At 45.4% G+C, this 24,372-nt stretch overlaps 2 protein-coding genes across 6 annotated transcripts in view; both read right to left on the reverse strand.

The window, feature by feature from the left end:
• Window positions 1-488: 488 nt before the first annotated feature.
• Window positions 489-14,406, reverse strand: SAMM50 (SAMM50 sorting and assembly machinery component). The gene is made up of 15 exons (XM_075855970.1): window positions 14,246-14,406; window positions 13,377-13,487; window positions 11,659-11,760; window positions 11,494-11,581; window positions 10,382-10,488; window positions 9,597-9,727; window positions 9,252-9,339; window positions 8,972-9,100; window positions 6,286-6,357; window positions 5,568-5,654; window positions 4,263-4,333; window positions 3,762-3,829; window positions 1,927-2,073; window positions 1,608-1,749; window positions 489-681 (listed from the first exon to the last, which is right to left on the reverse strand). The coding sequence occupies exons 1-15, from the start codon at window positions 14,264-14,266 to the stop codon at window positions 636-638; spliced, it is 1,410 nt and encodes a 469-aa protein (XP_075712085.1). The 5' UTR covers window positions 14,267-14,406; the 3' UTR covers window positions 489-635.
• Window positions 14,407-20,371: 5,965 nt separating this feature from the next.
• Window positions 20,372-24,372, reverse strand: part of PACSIN2 (protein kinase C and casein kinase substrate in neurons 2) — a 70,848-nt gene continuing 66,847 nt past the window's right edge. For 3 of the 5 annotated variants that reach the window (XM_075855978.1, XM_075855975.1, XM_075855977.1), the window contains 2 exons: window positions 23,931-24,121; window positions 20,372-22,916 (listed from right to left, as the gene is read on the reverse strand). In XM_075855978.1, the coding sequence (XP_075712093.1) occupies window positions 22,804-22,916; window positions 23,931-24,121 (304 nt within the window). In that variant the 3' untranslated portion in view covers window positions 20,372-22,803. Of the gene's footprint in view, window positions 22,917-23,930; window positions 24,122-24,199; window positions 24,258-24,372 lie in introns of those variants that run through there. The other 2 variants (XR_012882304.1, XM_075855979.1) reach the window with 2 other exon arrangements.

Consider the following 24,372-nt stretch of genomic DNA (forward strand, 5'->3'; position numbering starts at 1 on the left):
GGAGTGAAGTGCCAGCCGATTCGGTATATTGGCAGAGCTTCATTAACCCATTAGACAGGAAATAATCTTCCTTTTCATACCTTGTAGCCCAAGAGGGAGCAGATTGATCATCTGTAAAGAGATCTTGTACATGTGACATTACAGCTTGTACAGGGTTAGAAACAGGCAGCCAAGCAGCTCACAACCCACCACCACACAGGGTGAGAAAAGCAGCTCACAGATCGCTAGTCCGGCTTCTATTTAATAAGAGGTTGTTTTTATGTGACAACCCCTTTAGGTTTAGGGCAGCAATTACTTTTTCACGGCACCGTAGAAAACATTTTCTGTGTATACTTTACCCCTATCCGTATTGCCCTATGTAGAGGTAAGACAATGGTGTCCTAGCCTCTGACCCCCCCCTCTATTAGAGCAGAAAGCCACTACAAAGACTGGACAGCCCCTTTAAATGCACCCACATTGCTTATGTAACGGATTCGGACACATTGATCTTGTGGTTTTTGGTTTTTTTAATAGTACAGCTGTTGGCATAAAATATAGCACATACATAAAGCTTTAGAGGAAGAAGCAAACCAAAATGTCATATTTAAATAGTGATGAGATTGTTTTGTGAAGTGCTGGTCTAGTCGATGGCCGAGTTACAGGAACCGTATTCCAGCGCCGAACTGAACGCCGTCGCATATCCTGCAACAGAGAACGGTTATAATGCACAGAAAGCGGACGACTTCTAATAGCAGCTCCCCCTATAACACGGCTGCACTCAATGCCACCTCTGTATGCAAATGTATCGCAAGGTTCTCAGCACGTGACATATACAGTAATCATTTTGGGGGCGGATTTGGGGAAACAGGCTGATAGCAGAGAGCGATAGATTGCATTATGCCATGTTGGTGATGGATTAAATGTTTTCAAAAGTTGCAAGGACGCAGCACTGGTGTTTTAATGGGAGGTGCAGATAATGATTTGAAGTGGATTTTATGGGACGAATATGGATAACCAAGCCTTATGATTGGCCATCAATATCTGATTGATGTGGTCCGACTCACTGGTCTATTCATGTAGCGGATTGGTGGTGGTACAACCCCCCCAAGGCCCCTGTCAATCGGGTATTAACGGCCTATACGAAGGCTGGGTCATCAATATTAGACCCTGTTCACACTGAGTTTTTTGCAGGAGGAAAATTCTGCCTCCAAATTGTGTTTGGGATTGTGAGACAGATTTTGACTGCACGCCGTTTTTCGCTCGCGCCCATTGAATGCTACGGGCAAAAAGCGAAATCCGCTTTCTCTGCCTCCCATTGATGTCAATGGGAGGTCAGAGGCGTAAATGCCCGAAGATAGGGCATGACGCTTCTTTTTACCACGAGACGGTTTTTCCGCTCTCGGTAAAAAAAAAAACGTCTCCGCCTACCATTGAAATCAATGAGAGCCATTTTCGGCCGTTTATTGGCGTGATTTCCGTGTCAAAAAACTTGTCACAAAACTCAGTGTGAACAGGGCCTTGCAGTTCTGGAAAACCCCTTTAATGGGGTTGTGCAGTTTGGGGGGGGATGGATTCATACTGATGACCTATCCACAGGACAACCCCTTTAAATATCCTGAGGAACATACCTGTCTCCACTCTGGACACCCATGGGGATGCAGTAATTTAGTTCCAGTCTGGCAATGTTTCCTAGTCTAAGCACGATGCCCGCGCCATAAGACCAGCGGATACTCTCGGCCAACCTGCGAATGTGCGCTCTCGGGCCTTCACCTGGGTATGATAACGGAGAAGCACAATGTAAAATTGTCCTGCAGCTAAAGGGAGGAATCCTCATAATAACACCGTGTTCTGGAATTTGCTATTTGAGGTCTTATCCAATACATTATCATTAGTCATCCAGGGGTCGGCAGCCATAATCTGTATTCCAATGTACAACATTTCTCATACCGTAGTTCAGGTTGCAGAGGTTTCCAGCATTTAGGAAGAAATGTGTCCTGAAGAGGTCGCCAAAACCACCGCGGCCAGGACGGAAGGGTAGCGGGGTGTACAGATGTAGACCCCCGGCCCAGTATGCCTCACCACCAAGATAGTCACCTGCAAGGAAAACATGGAACCAGGTCATAGGGACATTGATGCGAGTTGTCATTTGAATCCAACCAATGTCAATATCCTAACTGGACTGGATAGTGGCAGCCGTGGGTGTGGATATTGATATAGATGACGATTTTGTTCCCTACGGAGGTCCCCATTACAACACTGAACCACTAAAAGTCAAAGAACACACAAGTATAAGGCCCTGTTCACATCTCGGCGTCGGAGACTCCATCGCAGATCGTGACATATTTAAAGGGAAAAATACCACTCCATGCAACGGAGTCCAATGTCTCATTTTGAGTCAATGGGGGGCTGTCGGATGCCGGTGGTATCAGTCATATAACAAATCCAGCAGAGCGTTGTGGCTTCCGATATGAACTGCAAATGTGAATTTAGCCTTAGGCCGGGTTCCCATGGGTCAGATACGCTGCATAAAACCTGTATCCAACCTGGAACCCGCCGCACCTTCCGTCCGAAAATAAATCGTACCCCATTGTGGTGCGGAATTTCGTTTGCGGAAAGCAGCGCTTGGGGAAAAAAAAATCCATACTTGCCCCCTCCCTCTTCTCTGCGCGTAGTCCGGCCTCCTACGATGACGTTGCAGGTCATGTGATGCAGAGGCGTCATCCCAGGAGGCTAAACTGCAGGAAGAAGGAGGGCGTTCTGGGAAAGTATGATTTTTATTTTTTTTTTCCGTTTTCCGTAGTTGTGATTTTTGCGGCGTAATCGCTTTGCATCCTCATTGAATTCAATGGGGAAAACTGCAACGGAAAATCAACTAAAACGCGGCATAAACTGAGATGCTGCGCAATTAAATCCTGCACCGCAGGTCAATTTACGCCGCGTTTTTCTTCCGCAGCGTGGGCCGGAGATTTTCTAAATCTCACGCACTTTGCGGCTACTGTAAATGCTGCAGTATTTCCGCACTGAATTCCGTGGCAGAAATTCTGCGGCGTTTACGCTACGTGGGAACTTGGCCTAAAGGAGCCGCAGATTTCTGACCTGTAACCGATGAGATGTCCGCTATTGAAAGGGACATAAATGAATATATATTTCCTACGATATTAAAGTTTTCCCTCCCTGAAAAGAAATTGTATATTCTGAAAACAAGAAAAACTTATGCAGGCCAATGCAAAGATATGCAAACATTTGCAAAGCCTTGAATGGCTGTAGTCACTAGATGGCGCTGTTCTGGTTCTCTTTGGATCATGATATTAAAGGGTTATTCCCATCTCAGAAATTTATGGCATATCCACAGGATATGGCATAAATATCAAATAGATGTGGGTCCCACCTACCTCTAGAATGGGAACCCCTGACCCACGTCCTACATCGTCCTGCTGTCGCTACTCTTGAGCCACTGAGTTACCAGGTTCGGAAACAGCCGAGCGACTGAGCTATGCTGTTTCTGTAACTCCCATAGAAGTGAATGTGAGTTACGGAAATAGTGTAGCACAGCTCGACTGTTTCCGTGCTTCCGGCCACCTCGTAGCTTAGCGACAAAAGGTAAGATGAGGGTCGGAGGTTCCCGTTTTAGACAGAGGTGCAGGTCCCAGACATTTATGGCATACCCTGTGGATATGCTGTAATTGTCTGAGATTGGAAAACCCCTTTGACATTAAAACAAAAGGACGGTAACTCCATCTCATGCTCATTGACTAAATCAGAGGATGCGTCTTAGTACAGACCTTCACTCTGGGGTCCGATACTGTACATGCTGAATCCCCGCACACTTGTTGGTCCTCCCAAATAAAACCTAGAAAATAAAACACAGACAATAAACCAGCACAGAGTAAAGTCCTCAGCACCTCTCCTTTACCAGTCCCATGCTCTCTGGCGCTTCAATCCACCATTACCAAACAAATGGCGCAGAAAAGAAGGTTTCCGAGGCACCGGGCTCCATTAAAGATCAACGTTTATCTCCATGGCAAGCGTAAAAGTAATACATTAACCGCATTTCGGTTAGTTGGCCTCAAGCTAAAAAAGTGAGATAGGTCAAGTGGCCGCAATGTTTGGAACGGATGTTTTACTTTTTACGCTCGCCATGAAAAATAAACGTGAAGCTTTAATGGAACCCGGTGCCTCGGAAAGCGGATTGTGCTCCACTATGACATAAAACCGCTACTCAGGTAAAGAAAAAAATACCAATTAAATACAATACAAAGCCGCTCATCTCCTGTAACACTCACCGGTCCGCAATGCTGGACGGCTTATCTCCAATAGGAACCAGCATCCCGCCCCAGAGAGACGTGGACAGCACCTATAGAGTTCAACAAGAAAAAAAACAGAAGTCCCAATTTAAACAGAATTTTTAATCTCTAGATCCAAATTTCGCCAAGTACAGTTTTTTTTTGATACAGAGCTCCACATCCCCAGCTTTACTTCACAGTGTTAAAAGATTAAATTCTGCCTGCCAGAAACCACCAACAGGGGGAGCTCAAAGACTTTACGGCTTCCACTGAACTCAATAAATGTGTCTTCAACAGGCTCCCCCTAGTGGTGGCTGCCGGAATCCTTTGGGTATCTTCACATCACATTTTTAGCCGTATACGTCTGGAAAAGGCTCCCGACCTAATCGTTAAACGTAGGATGTGCCTAACAGTGACATCCGTCCACATAGACTAGAATTGTATCCGTTAAACGGACATGTAGTGAACTGGGGTCATGAAGTATCTGTTAAACGGATACCATTATACTCCACTCAGGCATCAGTTTTACGTATCCGTCGCCCATAGACTATAATGATATCCGTTTAACGTATATGTCGTTATGAAAGGCTATTAAAAATCCAACGTCATATACGTTAAACTTGTGACATATGCAATACTGTAACATATGTTACCCACAGGCTCCAATGTTATTTATATATATATATATACCCCCCGGAGTACACTTTTTTTACGGGATGGAATAGCGTAATTTACTTAGCTACTCCACTCTGAAAAAAATTCACCTGTGACCTCTGTCGGTGTAATGGAGCCCTACGGACACGTTTAGCATGTACGACAGGAGATTAGTTGCCCTAAGATTATATTATCTTTTGGATGTGAATGATGTCCTTTAAATCCTTGGTTCTCAGCCTTTAGGGGATACACGCCATGTCTCTATGGGGTACTCACACTGTCCGCATGCTGTGGTTTTATGGGCAGCCCAGTGTATGATCATAACCTTGGGGGTAGCAGGGTGGTCATATAAATACCATTTCGAGGAGAGGTCTTTGCATTGCTTGACCGGAGATTCCCGATTCGGTCATCTTTGGTACGCGAATATACTAGTCATGGCTGAAGCAACAACAGTGACACCTATAGGCTAACTGTAAGTATTACACCGACCTCCATCTAGAATTTAATGATCATCATTTTGCTCCTGTTGAGCAGGAGAAATATTTTTCTTAACCCAAATCTTTTAAACGTTCAAGAAAATTTATTTTTGTGGAACAAAACCTATATTTTGGTAGACTGGAACACATTAGTCTTTAATACATATCGTCTTACCGAGTCCCATGACAGCCGCTTGTTTATTTGTAGTTCAAAGTCTTCTTTTAAGAAGCTGACGTCTCCTCCGGTGTATCCAGCCAGCTCCTGCCAAGCACAAATATCCCCGTGACTCGTTACAAAGCAGAAATTAATGTGACGGCAACTTTAAAAGGTCACATGACACAAACTAAAAGTAAAGGATTCTTCAGAAACTATATGTAATAAAATTCCTATATGGCTTATAGTCCTAAAACCATCACACAAATGAGGCCTTCAGGATCTCTGCATCAGATATCTTCCCACTTCTGCTCCCACTCCCCTCTCACAGCGCAGAAAGAGAAAAGCTGCAGCTGCATCCCCCTCCTCCCCGTTTAATATTTACTCTATTACGGCAATTGTGTTTTAGGCCAAAACTATACAGTAGGTTACACTTTAAAGGGAAGTTCCAGTAAAGATTATCTTTGTCAGTGGAGTGTGACCTTGGACATCAATTTCTACAATGATGGCGCTTCAGTGCCTGGAAACGTTAGGCACGGTTTCTGATATCACAGATACAGGTGAGAAAATCCCATCAATCGGGGAACTCGGACTGGCACTGGTTTTCAGAACCAAAGAGCGCTATCGAAAGCTCAAATCCGTTTCGCACTGCACATGGATAGGGATTGTGGAGCGGGGACAACCCCCCTGTTATGTGACGGCTGGACATCATCTTTCCAGTGTTCGGAGTATAGGGTACCTGGTTGATTTTCAGTAAGGCACCCCTCTTTGGCAGGATTGTAGAGTTGCGGGAATCGATCATCATTGAATGCTGTGAATGAAAACATTAAACAAATCAGTAAGAAAATTTCACCCAATATTTGGAATACCCAACCTGCCAAAATGTAATAATCTGCACAGGTCGGTCGGGTCATTCATGTTTCTGTCGTCTATTACTTATTGTTGTTATACAGAGCGGCGCAGGCGAGCAGACGGAATGAGAAGTCTGGATATTTCCCCTATATATCAGGTATAGACGGAGTACTCCTTTAAAGAAACACTCCAGGCAAAACGGATACACTGTGTTATGGCTAGTGCAGGCCTGAGGGGGCGGAGCTTGACAAGAATTCTCTTTCGTGTTCTGTGATACCCTTGTCATGCCCCGCCCCCTCCAGCCCTGCAATAGGCATAACCGTATCGATTTTGCCTGGAGTGTTCCTTTAAAGGCCAAACTTCTGGACTAGACGAACAAAATATCAATATTTCCATTTGCTTAACCCCTTATAAAAGACCAGCTAAATGTTTTCGTTTTTTGCCTTTCAGCAGCCAAAACATTTTTTAATGACGTTACTATAGAACATCTTGTCTTACGTAGAAGAAATTGTATTTTATTCCTGCGCAGTTTGGTGGTTCAAACGTTTAACTTATGTTGTTTTTTGAGGCGTGAATAAAGAAAAAAGTGATTTTTGCCGTTGTTTTTCGGGTTTCTTTTTTTTTACCCCGTTCAGATTTCACTCTAAATAACCTGCTAAATAATTTGTTCGGGTTATTACAGTCGTGTAGATACCGAATACGTGTAGGTTTTTTTATTTTGTGACAGCTCCTACTTAGAGAAGGAGAACTCATTAGCCTTTACTACAGCGAAGACAAAAGACGTTGCTGTAGACTCGGGACCCGCACCGCCAAAAGACAGCGGGCGGTCACGAAGAGGTTAAACAACAATAAAACGAAACAAAAAAATAACAGTCATTTAACGCTGTTCCTGGCCACTTAACCCCTCAAATGCTGCGGTCAATCGCGATCGCAGCATCTGAGACGGGGGCGCCTCCCTCCGACAGCTCATCGGCGCGCCCACACCGCGATTGGGGGGCGCCGGTGGTCGTCATAGCAGCCCGGGGGCCTAATGAAGGCCCCCAGGTCTGCCTCTGTTAAGCAGTGTCTCTGGCACGGAAGCCTGTGAAAATGACGATATACTGCAATACATTAGTATTACACTATATTGTACCAGCGATCTAACGATCGGTGGTTTAAGTCCCCTGAGGAGATTAGTAAATGGTGTAAAAAAAAAGTTTTGATTTACATCTTCCATTACTCATGATACATCCAGAGCATCCTCTGCTGATTTGCATTGTGGGACATGTAGCGGTTTTGCCTGGACCGGTAAACCAGCGTACGATTAAACAGATCTTCCTGGCATTACATTACAGCAGCTCTGGTAAGAGGTTAGGAGTGAGTCCGTCAGCACACCGGACACTGACAGATCGCAGGCAGCAGAATTCTGAATGTAACATCAAGGCTTGGGCTACACGCTGACTCGCTGTTGGTTGCGAGTCACATGCGATTTAAGCTTTGGGACATCAAAGTCAGGCTGACACGACACAAATGAGTTGCGACTAACATTTAAGGCGTTTTCCAGTCGTAATAATATCTGATTGGTGGAGGTCCAACTCCCACCACCCCGCCGATTATTTGATTTGAAGGGGCCCCGGCGATCGCTGACGCACTTGTAGCGGCCGTTGACAATATTACAGTATTCACTTGAATAGGAGAAGGCCGTAATACTGTGAACCGCTGCTTCCCTTCAAAGAGAATATTGAGAGATGGATAATCACACTGTCCTCCCAAGCAGGCAGAGTTGGTCCTGGCTCTAGCTGCTCATATGATGCTGTGCTGAGGCCTCATGGGATTGATCGCATAAAACGGCGCTGAGGCCTCATGGGATTGATCGCATAGCACGACGCTGAGGCATCATGGGATTGATCGCATAAAACGGCGCTGAGGCCTCATGGGATTGATCGCATAGCACGACGCTGAGGCATCATGGGATTGATCGCATAGCACGGCGCTGAGGCATCATGGGATTGATCGCATAGCACGACGCTGAGGCATCATGGGATTGATCGCATAGCACGGCGCTGAGGCATCATGGGATTGATCGCATAGCACGACGCTGAGGCATCATGGGATTGATCGCATAGCACGGCGCTGAGGCATCATGGGATTGATCGCATAGCACGGCGCTGAGGCATCATGGGATTGATCGCATAGCACGACGCTGAGGCATCATGGGATTGATCGCATAGCACGGCGCTGAGGCATCATGGGATTGATCGCATAGCACGACGCTGAGGCATCATGGGATTGATCGCATAGCACGGCGCTGAGGCATCATGGGATTGATCGCATAGCACGGCGCTGAGGCATCATGGGATTGATCGCATAGCACGGCGCTGAGGCATCATGGGATTGATCGCATAGCACAGACGTAGAGAGCGCAGGGTGAAATCTATAATACAAGATGGTGATCAGGAGTAGACAAAGGGCCGGACTGCAGGGAAGGGAGTACAATATACATAAAATAAATGCAGAGCTGGATAGGGGATCCGATGAAGGGGGAGGGGGTTGTATTTTGCACGGACTATATAAAGTTGAATAATCCGGCTTACGGAGAGAGAAGACTTCAGCGAGTGCCCACTTTCCTCCCGAATGGCGAATGATGCGGTTCTTGCTAAACAACCGAGTTCTCTCCAGACTCCTTCCCACTTCAAGGTGTGACTTGTCTTCCATAATGGGAACTGTAATAGCAACACATGCGGACGCCTCAGTTATACGGATGATCAGGGGTAGAAGAGCCAGAATATAAGGCTACAGAGGGACAAACGGCACCAAATCCCTACAAATTCCCCCCTCCCACGTTATCCATAGATAGTCCTTAACATTCCTTACATTGATTTCGGTGGATACTCCTCGGTCGGTCTCTCGCAGCGAGCTCCAGGGGAACTGCCCGGTAACTTTATACAGGTTGAAGCAGAAACTGCATAAAGAGGAATATTAATGAGATTCTAAACAGAAGAACTAAAGGGCCTATTAAAGGGGAACAAGTGGTGCGGACATGATGGAAATGTAGGGGGATGAACGATCGTAGTAACAATTACTCGTCCCCAAACATTACTGATCATTGCTCCTTGTGATAGGAAATGAGCGTCGATCAGCGGGTTGTCTCATTAATTGGCGCTGGTTTTCATGGCCCGTGTAAAAGGACCCCAAGTCTTCTAATCTCCAGATTCTTACTTCCTTTCAAAGTTCCCAACTTGAGGTTTAAAGAACGACAGGCCATAAGACGTCTCCTTGGTTCCATATGAGAACTGGAAAGTCATTTTTTCAGCACGACCAAGAAGGTTGGGTAATTTAAGTCCAAGAACCTTAAAAATAAGAAAAATAAATTAGCACGGTGTTAATGACACTTCACGTCCCCAGGATGGATGTCGCCCCCTAGAGGCCTACTAATAAAAGAAAAATGAAAGGGTTGTTACGGAACTTTGATACTGGTGGCCTATCCTTAGGATAAGTCATCGATATCAGATCAGTGGGGTCTGACTCCTGGCACCCCTGGCCCATTAGCTTATTAAAGAGGCTGCGGCACTCCAGCCTCTACATTGCTTACTAAGCACAGCTCCGTACAGTCGGTAGTGGCTGTGCCTGGTACTGCAGCTCAGCCTCATTCAAATGAGCTGCAATACCAGGCACAGCCACTACCAAATGTATGGCGCTGTGCCTGGTAAACAATGAGAAGTTACAGAGTCGGACCCTCATCGATCTGATATTGAGGATAAGCCAGAAGTATTAAAAACCCGGAAAAACCCTTTCCATCAGCTTTCTGCTCCCATGTCAAGCGCTGGACATGCCTGGATGCCATGCAGCATGGGGCAGGCTGGGATTTTTGGACACCATGCCACTAATGCAGAACTACAGCACTGGTGAAGGATGCCATACAAACCAACCATCTTCCTGGCCGTTACTCAGAATATTTATTGCATGGGGCAGGGACTTTAGTGTTACTCTATTTGTTATCATACCATGCTGCCTTCATTGTTTCCGACCATCGTGTTATAACTTCCTGTTAATCGTCTTAACTCCGCGACTTCAAAGGTGACATCCAAGCCATTGGGAAGAGCGTCGTCATCTAAAGATGTGAAAACACAGACAATATTTTATTAACCCCATCATTTTATAGAAGCCTTAAATCCACCCTGGTTACTAACTGCACCTATTAACTGCCCACAAACTGACATCCTTGAGAAGAAGAGGGGCTGAATTATCAGGTCCCCTGGGAAGAAGCTCTGCAGGTCCCTCCAGACCTCACCTCTAATACACCCCCAGTAACGTCTTAGGCCCCTGAACACGGGACGGAAGTGCAGTGGATCACAGTCCTAGGGTAGAGGAGATATGACCAAATCTCATCCCCATGCGGCAGAAAAAATTCTGCATGGAAATCAGAGCACGCTGCAGACGTCCACAGCGGATTTCATGTAGAAAGGGTTCAAATCCGCAGCGCAACAGAATACCCTTACAGACCATTCCCAGGAAATAGCTCCCCCTGCTGGTCAGTGTAGATACATGGTAATGCTGACCCAGTAGAAGTGGGGGGGGGGGGGGGGGGGGGGTCATGACAATACCATTTTGATAGTCATGCCCAATGCCTGAAGGACAGTGAAGGTGATCTTGGGAGTGGTGGCAGTGAGAAAAGTTAAACTTTGGGGCGCCATGACACCAGACCAAGAGAGAAGTGACTCTCAGTAACATTTTAGGGTACACCTTGGCTCGGAATATAATAAAAGATGGTAGAGGGGCGCCTCCCTGATGTAACAGAAACTTTTCCACATCACATCAAATCTTTTCACAAACCGCCAACTATGGATTTCACCGCGCGGAGGTTCAAACAAGACAGAATTTTCAGGCACGGATTTAAAATCCACGTCAATAAGAGACGTCATTCATGGACGTGGATTTACACACCGCGGAACGTTAACTGGAAATCCGCATAAAACATCTGCAAGTAACGTACAGATTTCCGAAGCGGATATGATCCTGACCACACAGCGCTACACGAAACGCATTAGAACCCCCATAGGACTATGAAGAATCCAACCCTGGGCAGTGTGATATGTGATATGGGATATGTTCTCACCTTGACAGGTATCAACTAAAACTTCTACTTGTCTGAATATTCCCATGCGGAGAAGCTTCTCTCTGGCCTCATGCGCCTTCCTCATCACCTGCGAAGGGGAAATATAATGCATGGTAATCTTATATAATAGATCAGGGGGTCTAAGCTGAACGGTCCTGCACTTACCTCAATAAGATTCTTCGCCTTGAAGACATCAGCAATTTCATACATGAGAAGATCGTCTTTTGTCCTTCCCAGACCTTCAAAGTGAACGCGCTGAACCACAACCTAAAAATGGGGACATTATTATATTACCAAAAAAAAGCAACCAATGAATAGGGAATCAAATGTGCCATCAGGACTCTGGGAAAGCAGGGTGACAGCCCATGTAATGGTGGGCGGCCATATTGCTTTTGATCCAACTTGGAAACTAATAGAATTTTTAGAGGGGGTCCCTGTTTTAGATATACAGGGACCCCCTCTCTACTATTCAAATCCCACTGATAAAATGCAGGATTTATTTATGGGGTCATCACATGGTTATTTAGGGTCCGATCAGTGATCGCCACAAGGTGGCAGTGCTGCTCGGAAACCACTGCTAAGTTATTCCACACGTAGCGTAAAGACTGCGGAGAATCCGCAGCCTAATACAGCAGCACCAAAGTGGATGACATATGAACAAATCTCATCCACACGTTGCGCAAAAGAAAACAGCCAAAAAAACGTTAATATATTCACCTGTGGTGCGGTTTTTTTAAATTCCGCAGCATGTCAACTTACATTGCGGAATCGCTGCTTTTCTATTGCGGATTTTCCCCATTGAGTACAACGGGGAGGGAAAACCTGCAGCAAGTAGAAGACGAGATTTTTGCGTTGGAAAAGCTGCTATTCCGCTGCAAAACTCGCAACTCAGAAAAAAAAGGTATATATTATAACCGAGCTGCTTGACATCAGAGGGTTGCGTCGTCATGACTACGGGTAAGTAGAGGCTTTTTTTCTTTTAACCTGTTTTCCACAGCAGACATTCCGCTCGAAAAACACCACAATTTGGTGCGGTTTATCGGCCGGAATTCCCTGCGGGCTCCAGGGCGGATACACCGATTGCTTTAACGCAACGTATCCACCCTGTGTGAACATACCCCTACACGTCGCCTCAGTTTGGCTTTTTTATAGGGAAGGTCACAGTGGTTGGACCTCATCCAAGCGATATGACATCAATGTCTTTAGTGGGACAACCTGTTTATAGGGGGATTTCCTTTAGAGACATTTATGGCATCTCCACCGGATCCAGAGCTGGGACCTGCACCTATTTTAATAACGGGGCTGCCCCAACGTCTGTCTCGCCTGGTGAGTGGCCGCCACCTCTCCAAACATTCGCCATCTCGCCGGTCATTTTCCGTCTGGATGCAGTGGCCGGATGGGACAGATTGTCATGGGACCCTCGTTCTTACCGTACGTACCGGTCTCAGAGCTGGGACCCTCATCTATCAGACATATCCTGCGGCGGGAATACATCTAACAATGAACTTCACGGAAAGTCGGCTTGTGGTTTCATGTAGTGCTGCTTTCCGGTGCCCATACAAGTATTTCTAGGAGCTTCTATGTGACCATAATAGAGACGATTATCTTTTTGCCCACTTCCGAGCCCTACGTCGCCCGCGAAAAAGTGCATGTCACTTCTTCGGCCGTTTTTGGAGCCGTTTTTCATCGACACAATTGAAAAACAGCTCCAATAACGGCCATAAAATACGTCTGAAAATCAGGAGCTGTTTTCGCCTGAAAACCGCTCCGTATTTTCATACGTTTTTGGTCACTGCGTGTGAACATACCCTTATTATAGATTCACATGGAGCGGCCGATCTTCCCTAATTATCTTATACACAACATTTCACCGTCCACCTTACATCTTTATTCTCTAGGATTTCCTGCTTCTTCTGCGGCTCCACTTCCACCAGATCATTATCGTCACTTCCAGGTCCAAAATCCGGACCATCCATCGGAAGAGGATCCAGACTCTGCGGAGTAATAAACGGAGTCACTGAACATTAGCATCATTTATAAAATGTAGGAAATTTCCCATTTTTAGATTTAAAGGCTATGTTCACCCCTACAACCATATATTTTTTTTCTTATTGCTTTAAAACATCTAAAATAGAAAAAAATATATATAAATTGCCTAGATTAAACCTATTCTACCGTTTTGGGTCTACAGCTCCTATGCAGATCTATGTGTCTCCATGGTAACAGACTACAAACAAGCCCGGTGTAGTCTGATCCTGCGGTCACTCTCTTCTTGTAACTAGAAATGAGCGAACTGATTCAGCACGGATTTAATTCAGTCTGAATTTCCCAAAATTTCTGGATTGGCCGAAATCTGAACCGTTGGTGTTTGCGACACAAACAGAAGCCATATAACAGATTAGAAAATAATTAAAAAGAGGGGAGAAGAGAAGATCATAACACATGGGAAATTCCCTTTAATTTTGCAAATTTAGCTGTCAGGGTTACAGAAAAGCAGGGTGACAAACACCATGGAAGATGTAACGGCGGCCATATTGGTAGTCACCTAACATTTGCAGGGACATGTATAATTAGGATACAAAAAAGGATGAAATCTGAATAACATCCTGTGTGTATATATATATATATAGTCCTCCACACGTGTATACAGAAATATATTCACACCCCTCCACTTCCTGCTATACAGTCCGCGATTACATCTGCGCCTGCCCTACATCTTATTATGTAAAGATAACCCAGTTCCAGGCCTCACCCGAGCGTGCACCGTCCCCATCTCTCCTTTCTGTGTCTTTCTCCGGTTGAAGCCGCCGCGATGACCCCGGAGGAGAGCAGTCAACCAATCCTGGAGGCCGCCATGACACTTCAGGAAACCCCGCCCTCCTCAGCGTGTGATTGGCTGAAGTGGTAGAATACGACACGTGACACGTCTAACTGTCCAGCGGAATGAAAGTGATGGTTTGTCCACCGTCACTCGCCGTAGATTCGTCTTGTGGTTACCATGACAATGAGCGTTCTGTTGGGTTTACAATAGTCTTTGTGGTCGGACATGTTTGTTTATGTAAAAAAAAATGGTCTAAAATTGAAAGTGGAGCGTAATAAATTGAATAGTTTTATGTGACAGTTGTTTACACTAAATTATCCGATCAGGTTACAAACATCACGGGGATATTGCACTCACACTCGAAGTGCACCAATTTTGGCGGTTCCGAGTGGCTTTAGTCTTTACCGTAAAAATTCTTATGTACACTTTATATAATGTTTATTTCTTCAATTCTGCCGAATTAAAAAAAAAAAAAACAATTCTGTATACTGAAAACTTTCCACAATTTCTTCATTTACCAGTTCTGGCAGCCAAAATCCAGGTGTCCAAGTTTAGCAGCTGTATCAGTCAGCACCTCAGGGGCATGTGCCCAGGTGCAACAAGGACGCCAACGAGCCAGGGAAATTAGAAACAAGTTGTGACCTTAGCTCTATCAGTCCTGTAAACTTTGTCAGCGGTGGTGCCGCAGATGCTCTCCTTACTGTAAGCGGTGGTGCCGCAGATGCTCTCCTTACTGTAAGCGGCGGTGCCGCAGATGCTCTCCTTACTGTAAGCGGCGGTGCCGCAGATGCTCTCCTTACTGTAAGCGGTGGTGCCGCAGATGCTCTCCTTACTGTAAGCGGCGGTGCCGCAGATGCTCTCCTGACTGTAAGCGGCGGATGCTGCAGATGCTCTCCTGACTGTAAGCGGTGGTGCCGCAGATGCTCTCCTTACTGTAAGCGGTGGTGCCGCAGATGCTCTCCTTACTGTAAGCGGCGGTGCCGCAGATGCTCTCCTTACTGTAAGCGGCGGTGCCGCAGATGCTCTCCTTACTGTAAGCGGTGGTGCCGCAGATGCTCTCCTTACTGTAAGCGGTGGTGCCGCAGATGCTCTCCTTACTGTAAGCGGCGGTGCCGCAGATGCTCTCCTGACTGTAAGCGGCGGATGCTGCAGATGCTCTCCTTACTGTAAGCGGTGGTGCCGCAGATGCTCTCCTGACTGTAAGCGGTGGTGCCGCAGATGCTCTCCTGACTGTAAGCGGTGGTGCCGCAGATGCTCTCTTTACTGTAAGCGGCGGTGCCGCAGATACTGTCCTTACTGTAAGCGGTGGTGCCGCAGATGCTCTCCTGACTGTAAGCGGTGGTGCCGCAGATGCTCTCCTTACTGTAAGCGGTGGTGCCGCAGATGCTCTCTTTACTGTAAGCGGTGGTGCCGCAGATGCTCTCCTTACTGTAAGCGGTGGTGCCGCAGATGCTCTCCTTACTGTAAGCGGTGGTGCCGCAGATGCTCTCCTTACTGTAAGCGGTGGTGCCGCAGATGCTCTCCTTACTGTAAGCGGTGGTGCCGCAGATGCTCTCTTTACTGTAAGCGGTGGTGCCGCAGATGCTCTCTTTACTGTAAGCGGTGGTGCCGCAGATGCTCTCTTTACTGTAAGCGGTGGTGCCACAGATGCTCTCCTGACTGTAAGCGGTGGTGCCGCAGATGCTCTCCTGACTGTAAGCGGTGGTGCCGCAGATGCTCTCCTGACTGTAAGCGGTGGTGCCGCAGATGCTCTCCTGACTGTAAGCGGTGGTGCCGCAGATGCTCTCCTTACTGTAAGCGGCGGTGCCGCAGATGCTCTCTTTACTGTAAGCGGCGGTGCCGCAGATACTGTCCTTACTGTAAGCGGTGGTGCCGCAGATGCTCTCCTTACTGTAAGCGGTGGTGCCGCAGATGCTCTCTTTACTGTAAGCGGTGGTGCCGCAGATGCTCTCTTTACTGTAAGCGGTGGTGCCGCAGATGCTCTCTTTACTGTAAGCGGTGGTGCCACAGATGCTCTCCTGACTGTAAGCGGTGGTGCCGCAGATGCTCTCCTGACTGTAAGCGGTGGTGCCGCAGATGCTCTCTTTACTGTAAGCGGCGGTGCCGCAGATGCTCTCTTTACTGTAAGCGGCGGATGCTGCAGATGCTCTCCTTACTGTAAGCGGTGGTGCCGCAGATGCTCTCCTGACTGTAAGCGGTGGTGCCGCAGATGCTCTCTTTACTGTAAGCGGCGGATGCTGCAGATGCTCTCCTTACTGTAAGCGGTGGTGCCGCAGATGCTCTCCTGACTGTAAGCGGTGGTGCCGCAGATGCTCTCTTTACTGTAAGCGGCGGTGCCGCAGATGCTCTCCTTACTGTAAGCGGTGGTGCCGCAGATGCTCTCCTTACTGTAAGCGGTGGTGCCGCAGATGCTCTCTTTACTGTAAGCGGTGGTGCCGCAGATGCTCTCTTTACTGTAAGCGGTGGTGCCGCAGATGCTCTCTTTACTGTAAGCGGTGGTGCCACAGATGCTCTCCTGACTGTAAGCGGTGGTGCCGCAGATGCTCTCTTTACTGTAAGCGGCGGTGCCGCAGATACTGTCCTTACTGTAAGCGGTGGTGCCGCAGATGCTCTCTTTACTGTAAGCGGTGGTGCCGCAGATGCTCTCTTTACTGTAAGCGGCGGATGCCGCAGATGCTCTCCTGACTGTAAGCGGCGGTGCCACAGATGCTCTTTACTGTAAGCGGCGGTGCCGCAGATGCTCTCTTTACTGCGGTCATGCAGTGAGCAAGAAGGGTTTGGTACCCCGTTCTAGGTAATCGGTGGGGATCCCAGCAATCAGATAATCATCAACTCTTCAGTGGATAAGTGATAATTGTCCATTCTTGGAATACCCCTTTAAAGCGTATGTGGTGTCCTGAAAACCTGGCTGATGAATATGATTGGAGAGCGCAGCAGGTTTGTAAATGAGGCAAAATTAAATTTTAACCACACCGTTGTTAAGTAATTAGGGTACGGTCTGACATAGCGCCTGAAACCCTGCTCATTTGCAGTGGCCAATGCCTGCATGATTTTGCCAAGTATCGTGCGGCCACTTGACTCCTCACAAGTGGGGAGTCTGACCACACGCGGACGGAGGGGGGGGGGGGTTGGCGGTGTGTGTGTGTGTTTACAAGCAGTGTTTGCAGGCGTATTTTGGGGCATAAACACCTCGAAATACACCTTGAAAACCGCTACTAAAACACTGACAAACTCCTTCAATGTGAAAACCAGCATTTAGCTCAGAAGGACAACCCGGGAAACGGTACACTATTTTTTACTTATATTTATTCCTATTGTGGAATCCAATTGTTATTTATGAATAAAATATTGTTTTCTTACCTCAGAGTGCGGAGTAGATCCAGGAACCTTTTTTCATGTATCTTTAGACGTGTCTCTAGGACATGTTGGTTTATCAGTTTTAGGTGTTATTCCTCTTCAAAGAGCAATGGTCACCAATTTTTGGGTTTTAATAAAAGTGTGAATGAGTCTAATGAGACGCTTGTGGACTCACTTCACAACAGCTTTGCCCAATAACATTTTCTGTTACTCAGCAGCAACTCCCAGGTAACTTGACAGGCCAATAATTATCACAATAGTCCTGAAAGTGGCTCCACAGGTGGATCGTCCCTTCAGGCCATATTTACAATGTATTTTATGTCCATTAATGTTTGTCCTTGCAGCTGTTTTTGTCCATATATCACATACGCCGCATGTTCTATCATTAATGCTTCCTTCTTTCTTTCTCCATGCAGAATACCTGCTGTACAACAATATGGCCACGAGGGCAGCGCCCATATGACGTAACCACATCCTCTCCAGTCTAATCGAGAGGGGCAGCGGACCCCTGCCCCATTCTACAATATCGATATTTCCAAATAGCAAAAATAGAGACTGTAGTTGTGCCATTAATAGGGACATGTAGCTGAAGCTACGGCTAGATATGGACTTTTGCGTTGCCATTTTTGCTGTAGCCAACTAAAAAAGAGCATGTGTGAATCCAGCCTAAAAGTGAATACCTTTTTTAACTCTAAATATTTTATAACTTATACCAGTTGGAGCAGCATTTTCTTCATGAGCTCCAAATCCTCTGCATATAAATTTATACAATTCTGGCTGCCTACAGTCACCACTAGATGGAGCTCATTGTATACTATGAATACATTGAACTCAATAATAGCACAATATACATTAAAGGTGTTGTCCGTGCATTTGATATTGATGGCCTATCCTTAGGATAGATCATCAATATCCAGTCGGTAGGAGTCCGACTTCCCACACATCAGCTGACAAAATGGGCCAATGCGATTGGTGAAGCCTCCTCCTAGCTTACCAGGCACAGTGCCATACACATTCGTAGCAGCTGCGCCTAGAATTGCCAGTCCGATCCCATTCAAGTAAATATGAGCTGCAATCCCAGACAGTCGATATGGATGTGTATAGCGCTGTGCCTGGTAAACATTGAGAAGGCTGTGATGTTAGTCACCGCAGCCCTTTTAACCCCTTAATGACCGGGCCTGAAAAGACCTTAATGACCAGCTAAATTTTTCTGTTTTTGCCTCTCTGCGTTTCAGCAGCCATAACTTTTTTATTATTTTATTGACGTGGCTGTATGAGGCCTTGTTTTATGCGAGAGAAATAGTATTTTATTTTTCCCCACAGTTTGGGGGTAAAAAAATTTTTTTTTACGGCGTGAATATAGGAAAAAGCGATTCTCTGAATAGTTTTTTTTTTTTATCCCGTTCACGTTTCACGCTAAATAACCCATTAGATTAATTCTTCAGGTTATTACGGTTGTGTAGATACCTAATATGCGTAGGTTTTTTGTTTTTATTTAGTGTAGGGGAAATAAAATGTATTTAATGCAAAATAAAGACTCTTTTTGGCACTTTTTTTATTTATTTACTTTTTTTTTTTTTTAATCCCATCAAGGGATTTTTTACTTGTAATGTATTAGCATACTTCTGTATGCTAATACATTACACTGTGTCACTATGACACAGGCTGCTGATCGGGCAGCACATATTGTGCCCGAACAGCAGGCACACGGAACAGACAGCCCTGGGGTCCTTTGTAGGTCCCCAGGGCTGACTGCAGAGGAATTCCCCATTGTTTGATCGCATCACTGGAATCCCGGTGATGCGATCAAAGAGGGGAATTCCCTTTGATCTTGCCGCGGTCACGGACCGCGGTAATCAAAGGGTTATACATCTGGGGTCCAAATGTTTGCCGAGCCCAGCTGTGTTCAGGAGGCTGCTCTAAGATCAGGAGCTGTTAGTAACAGCTCCTGCTTAGAGGATGAGCGCTCACACGAGCGTTCATCAGCTTGATCTGCAGCGACGTCAAAAGACAGTGGGCGGTCGGGAAGGCGTTAATCAGCTGATCAGTGAGGGTGCTGGAAGTCGGATCCCCACTAATCTGATATTTATGACCCATCCTAAGAATAGGTCATCAATATAAAACGCCCAGAAAACTCCTTTAAGCTCCCCCTAGTGGTGGCTGTAGCCAGCCAGAATGATATTTAATCTATGTTGGCAATTTGGCGCTCTGTATCAGAAAACCAGAGCTCCGACCACTATAAAAGAAGTTGGACATTTACTTTAATTTGTGTAGTAAAAGCCCATACCCCCTGCATGTCCGACAGCCACTCGCTGAGGGAACACCAGTAAGGCCTCATGAACAAGACCATGCATTACGGTCTACATACTATCCACAACAACAGATAGTATAGGACACATGCTCTCCTATGGGATCATGCACACGACCGTGGGTTCCTGTCTGTGCATTGTCCGGTAGCCTGGACCGCAAAATAAATAGGACAAGTCATTTTATGGGTAGCATTTGCGGTCCAGGCTCCTTAAAGTCCATGCACAGTCCGTGATTGCGGACTGCCCACGGATGACACTCCTCGGGCCGTAATCCCAGACCACGCACGCGGCCACAGTCGTGCGGATGAGGCCCAAAACAGTCATGTGCAGTATAAACTTACGCAGACAAAATTGAAAAACAAAATTCAAAATGAGCAGACAAAAACACTCAGAGAATTCCAATAAAATATATTTGTATTCTTTTCATAGGATTACAGCCAAGATTCCTGGTGTGGCACAACTTACCCGAAATACCACAAATCAGCTTTGTGTACAGTTATTTGTGCTATAGTATGCAGTAAAGACTTTCCTCAACAACAGGTTTCCATTAAATGCATTAGAAACGTTCAACAATACATCATTATAAACCGGGAGTGCCCTCTGGTCAGCCGCTCCGTACAGAGGGGGAGGGGAGATCTGCGAAAAAGGACAGGAGAGGGGGCGGGTAGGACCACAAAAACAGGGGATCTACTCTGCACACCATGGATACACTAAATTACTTTAACGACGGCCCCTGGTCATAATCAACTGTCTGGGCTTGGGGCAGCCACCACCTGAGGTAAAAAAAAGCCAAAGTCTTCAGATACATTTCCGGAAGACATCTCCATGGACGCCACCGCCCAGACTCTTTCCTCCGAGACGTCGTGGAAGACGATTACAGTGTTTCGCTACAAGAAATCCACACAGAAGTGAGACGATGCTTACAAGGTCACCAATTTCCAAATTACGTATCACAACACTTTTTTTTTTTTTTCCTTAGTTTATTACTAAAAAAAAAATATTTTTTTTCCAGAATCACAGAATACTTAAGACTATGATACAGCAAAACTAGGAAGGATGGAAGGTCTAGAATTGATAACAGTCTTCAAGCATAGTCTGTCATGAAATCCACGAGACGACATGCGTTAAAAGGATTTTCTTCGGAATAGTCGAATGGTTTATATATCTATATATCGAGGCATAAATATGTAGATTTTTTTTTTCCCATATAGACACAAACGCACATTACTCTAACACAGCGTTTGGCTACTTGTACAGTAGATGACGACATGAAGAAAGTCTTGACACATATGTAGCCTTTGATTGAACTGGTAAAACTAGATCAGATCTGTCCGGCATCAAGTCTATGTAAGGTGGAGTCCAAGATGAACCCAAAAAGCCCTTTTCCACCATTACAAGCTCAAAATAAATAGGCGCAAGGCTCTCGGTAGGTCCAAGCAATACGATTTTTGTATATTTTTTTCCCTGTGTAATACTTTGTCTCTGACCCACAGGGAAATTGCCTAAAACTAAATATAAGAAGAGGTTTGCTTCATCGTACAGGACAGGACGCAGTGGAGAAGAAAAAACAAAAAAATGAAAAAAATTAAAATACGACACCTACGTATAATAAGATCATCCGTACAATACAAGGGAATGTTTCATTGGACGACAGGAGAGAATAAAGAGTTAAATACCAGAAAATAGTCCCTGATCAGCAATCATTTTGTTCTAGGTATTTATCCAGTGAGGTCTGAACGAGAAAAAAAAATAAATATATATATATATATATATATATATATATATATATATATATATATATATATATATACACATACATACATACACATATATATATTTATTTTTTAAATATATTGAGTGACACGGGCAGAAGACAGGATTGAGAATTATAGGTAGGACTGGCACATTAGGCAGCCAGGGCTAAAAAAAAAAAAAAAATAAAAATAAAAAAGGGAAAAAAAAAACAAATAAAAAAAAAAAAAACAGGAAAAAAAATTTTGAAAAAATAAAATAAATACATTTTGATTTTATTTTAATTTGGACAATGAACCCAGGGTTAAGTTATTAAACTCTGAAACAATTTATCGTAACAGACTTTTTTTGTTATTTTTTTATTTTTTTTAAAATTAAATACTATATTACTATAAGCTAAGGCCGGGCAAGTTAATTCTATTTATCATGCGGTTGTATCATGTGATAAAACCAAGCTTATAATTTATATGGGAGAGGAGCAGCAATCCCTCCTGTTGGGGGGGGAAAAAAAAATAAAAAATATCATCTATACACCCAGCTTTAAATAAGGCAAGAATCTCATTAAAAAAAAAAATACAGAACTGCAACGTTTAAAAAAATATATATTCCACATTACAGAAAAGGTCACTTCTAACAAGTCATATGGATACATGAACGCGCAGGATCAATGCAAGGCACCGTCCACAACAGCGACCAATAATAAAATTATTTTGAAAAAAAAAAAAAATAATTATTACAGCAAGAAAACAAGCAGGGGCTTGTGCCGATTTTGCACTTAAACGCAGTAGGCCCTTTTCAAAGCAAGCACAGCTGCGGCTGTCGTAACTGTGTCTATACTTTGAAAAAGAGGCGCAAAAATAAAATAAAAAAAAATTTACAATTAAAAACAAAAACATCAAGATTCCCAGTTCTACCGAATGTACGCAAAGTCATTGCTATGGTCAACTGCATCTTCCTTACATTGGAATATATACAGGTTATGCCGCATTCAACTCATCCCAGTGAACAGATTACAGGTTATTACGAGAACTAGGTGCGCACTAGAGGCGGGGGAAGGAAGTCGCTCCTGCGTCACTGCACGGACTCCACGTAGTTTGCAGGGTACAAGCCCACTTGTCCGCCATCCAGACGCCCTTTGCACCAGCCCTGTTCATCTTCATCTTCTATTTTGGTCAGTTCTTCTCCTAAAAAAACAAAAAGTTGAAGGGTCCTATAATTAATACAGAGATATGGATGGATTTCTATACAGGCTGTTTTTTATCATAGACTATCGACCATGCAGCTAAGACCATAAGCTCAGTTCTGAGATGGCCTGAAATCCAGCTCCTGCTGCCCTGCCCCTCCCTCATACTTTACACTGCAGCTCTACTTGTTCAGAATGGTTGCTTTCTATAAGCATAAGCTCACCAGAAAGTCCATTTGGAAACCCCTAGCTAAGGCTATGTTCACACCTGCGCTCGGCATTCCATCGTTCTGCTCCATTACGCCCAATGGGTTCGGTCAGGGTGTCCATGGTTTTACCAGAAACAATAGAGCAGCATGCTGCGCTATGGTTTCTGCAGAATCTGTAACGGAGGCCCAAATGCAGATGTGAACTAGGCCTAACAGCATATATGGTGGGGGAGGGTGCAGCAGGCCATAGAAATGAATGGTCGACCATTTAATGTGTACAGGCCGGGTCTTTGTTAGCGGCTCTCCACTCTGGCAAATTAAGGGGGTACTTGTGTTGGGGACTCCGCTCTATGAAGTTCATAAGCCCTAGTAAGGCGTATAAAAAAAATAAAAAAAAAGGAGTTGTCTTTTTGAGACAACCCCTTTAAAAAATTAACGCAACCTCCAGTTTTACCTAAAAATGAGGAACGCAGAGTTAACTTACCTGGTGCCCTTCGTTTCACTTGTTGTGCCGCCGATTCCAGGGCCCCCTCTTCTGTCATCCAATATGGCCGCTTCGCTTCAAAGACTGGTAATTGCACACTGTGCTTCGGTAGTCCGAGACACTCCCCCCTGCTATCAGATTGGCTAGAACTGCTCACGTAAGCAGTGCTGTCCAATAGGATAGCAGGGGAGAGAGTGTCTCGGCCTACCGAAGCACAGTGTGCACCCGGTAATCTGAGAATCATCTTGGGTGACAGAATCGGGGCCCGGGAATCGGCGGAAGAGAAAAAACGAAAATAGCAAACGGAAGAATGTCTCCTTACCAGCTTTGAAGCTCAGCTCATCCGTCTCCTGCCCCTCATAGTCATACAGTGCTCGGACCCGAACCTCCGCTCCGACAGCAGCATCTTCATCGAACGGGTTGCTGTCCCCATTGGCGTCAGTGCTGGCGAAGGGGTTGTTGGATTCGTCATCAGACCATTCTGTGGGGTAACTTTTTTCATAGCTGCTGACGCTGGAACGCAAGAAAAAAAAAAACGGGTAAGAGTCTATATACCTGGATGTAAAAAAATGGTGGAGCAGCTATAATCACCCTGTACAAAGAGCAGGCAGGCCAAGCCATTCTGCGGACAGCTTTGCACGTGCTCCAGCTTTGCAGATAAAAACAAAGAGGTTGGTTAAGTGAATAGCGCTCATGCATACAAATCTGCGTACATAGAAATAATATGGATTATGCCAGAAAGTGCAATGCTGCAATGTCCGACC

Source organism: Rhinoderma darwinii, chromosome 3 (assembly GCF_050947455.1).
Source record: "Rhinoderma darwinii isolate aRhiDar2 chromosome 3, aRhiDar2.hap1, whole genome shotgun sequence".
Classification (NCBI taxonomy): domain Eukaryota; kingdom Metazoa; phylum Chordata; class Amphibia; order Anura; family Rhinodermatidae; genus Rhinoderma; species Rhinoderma darwinii.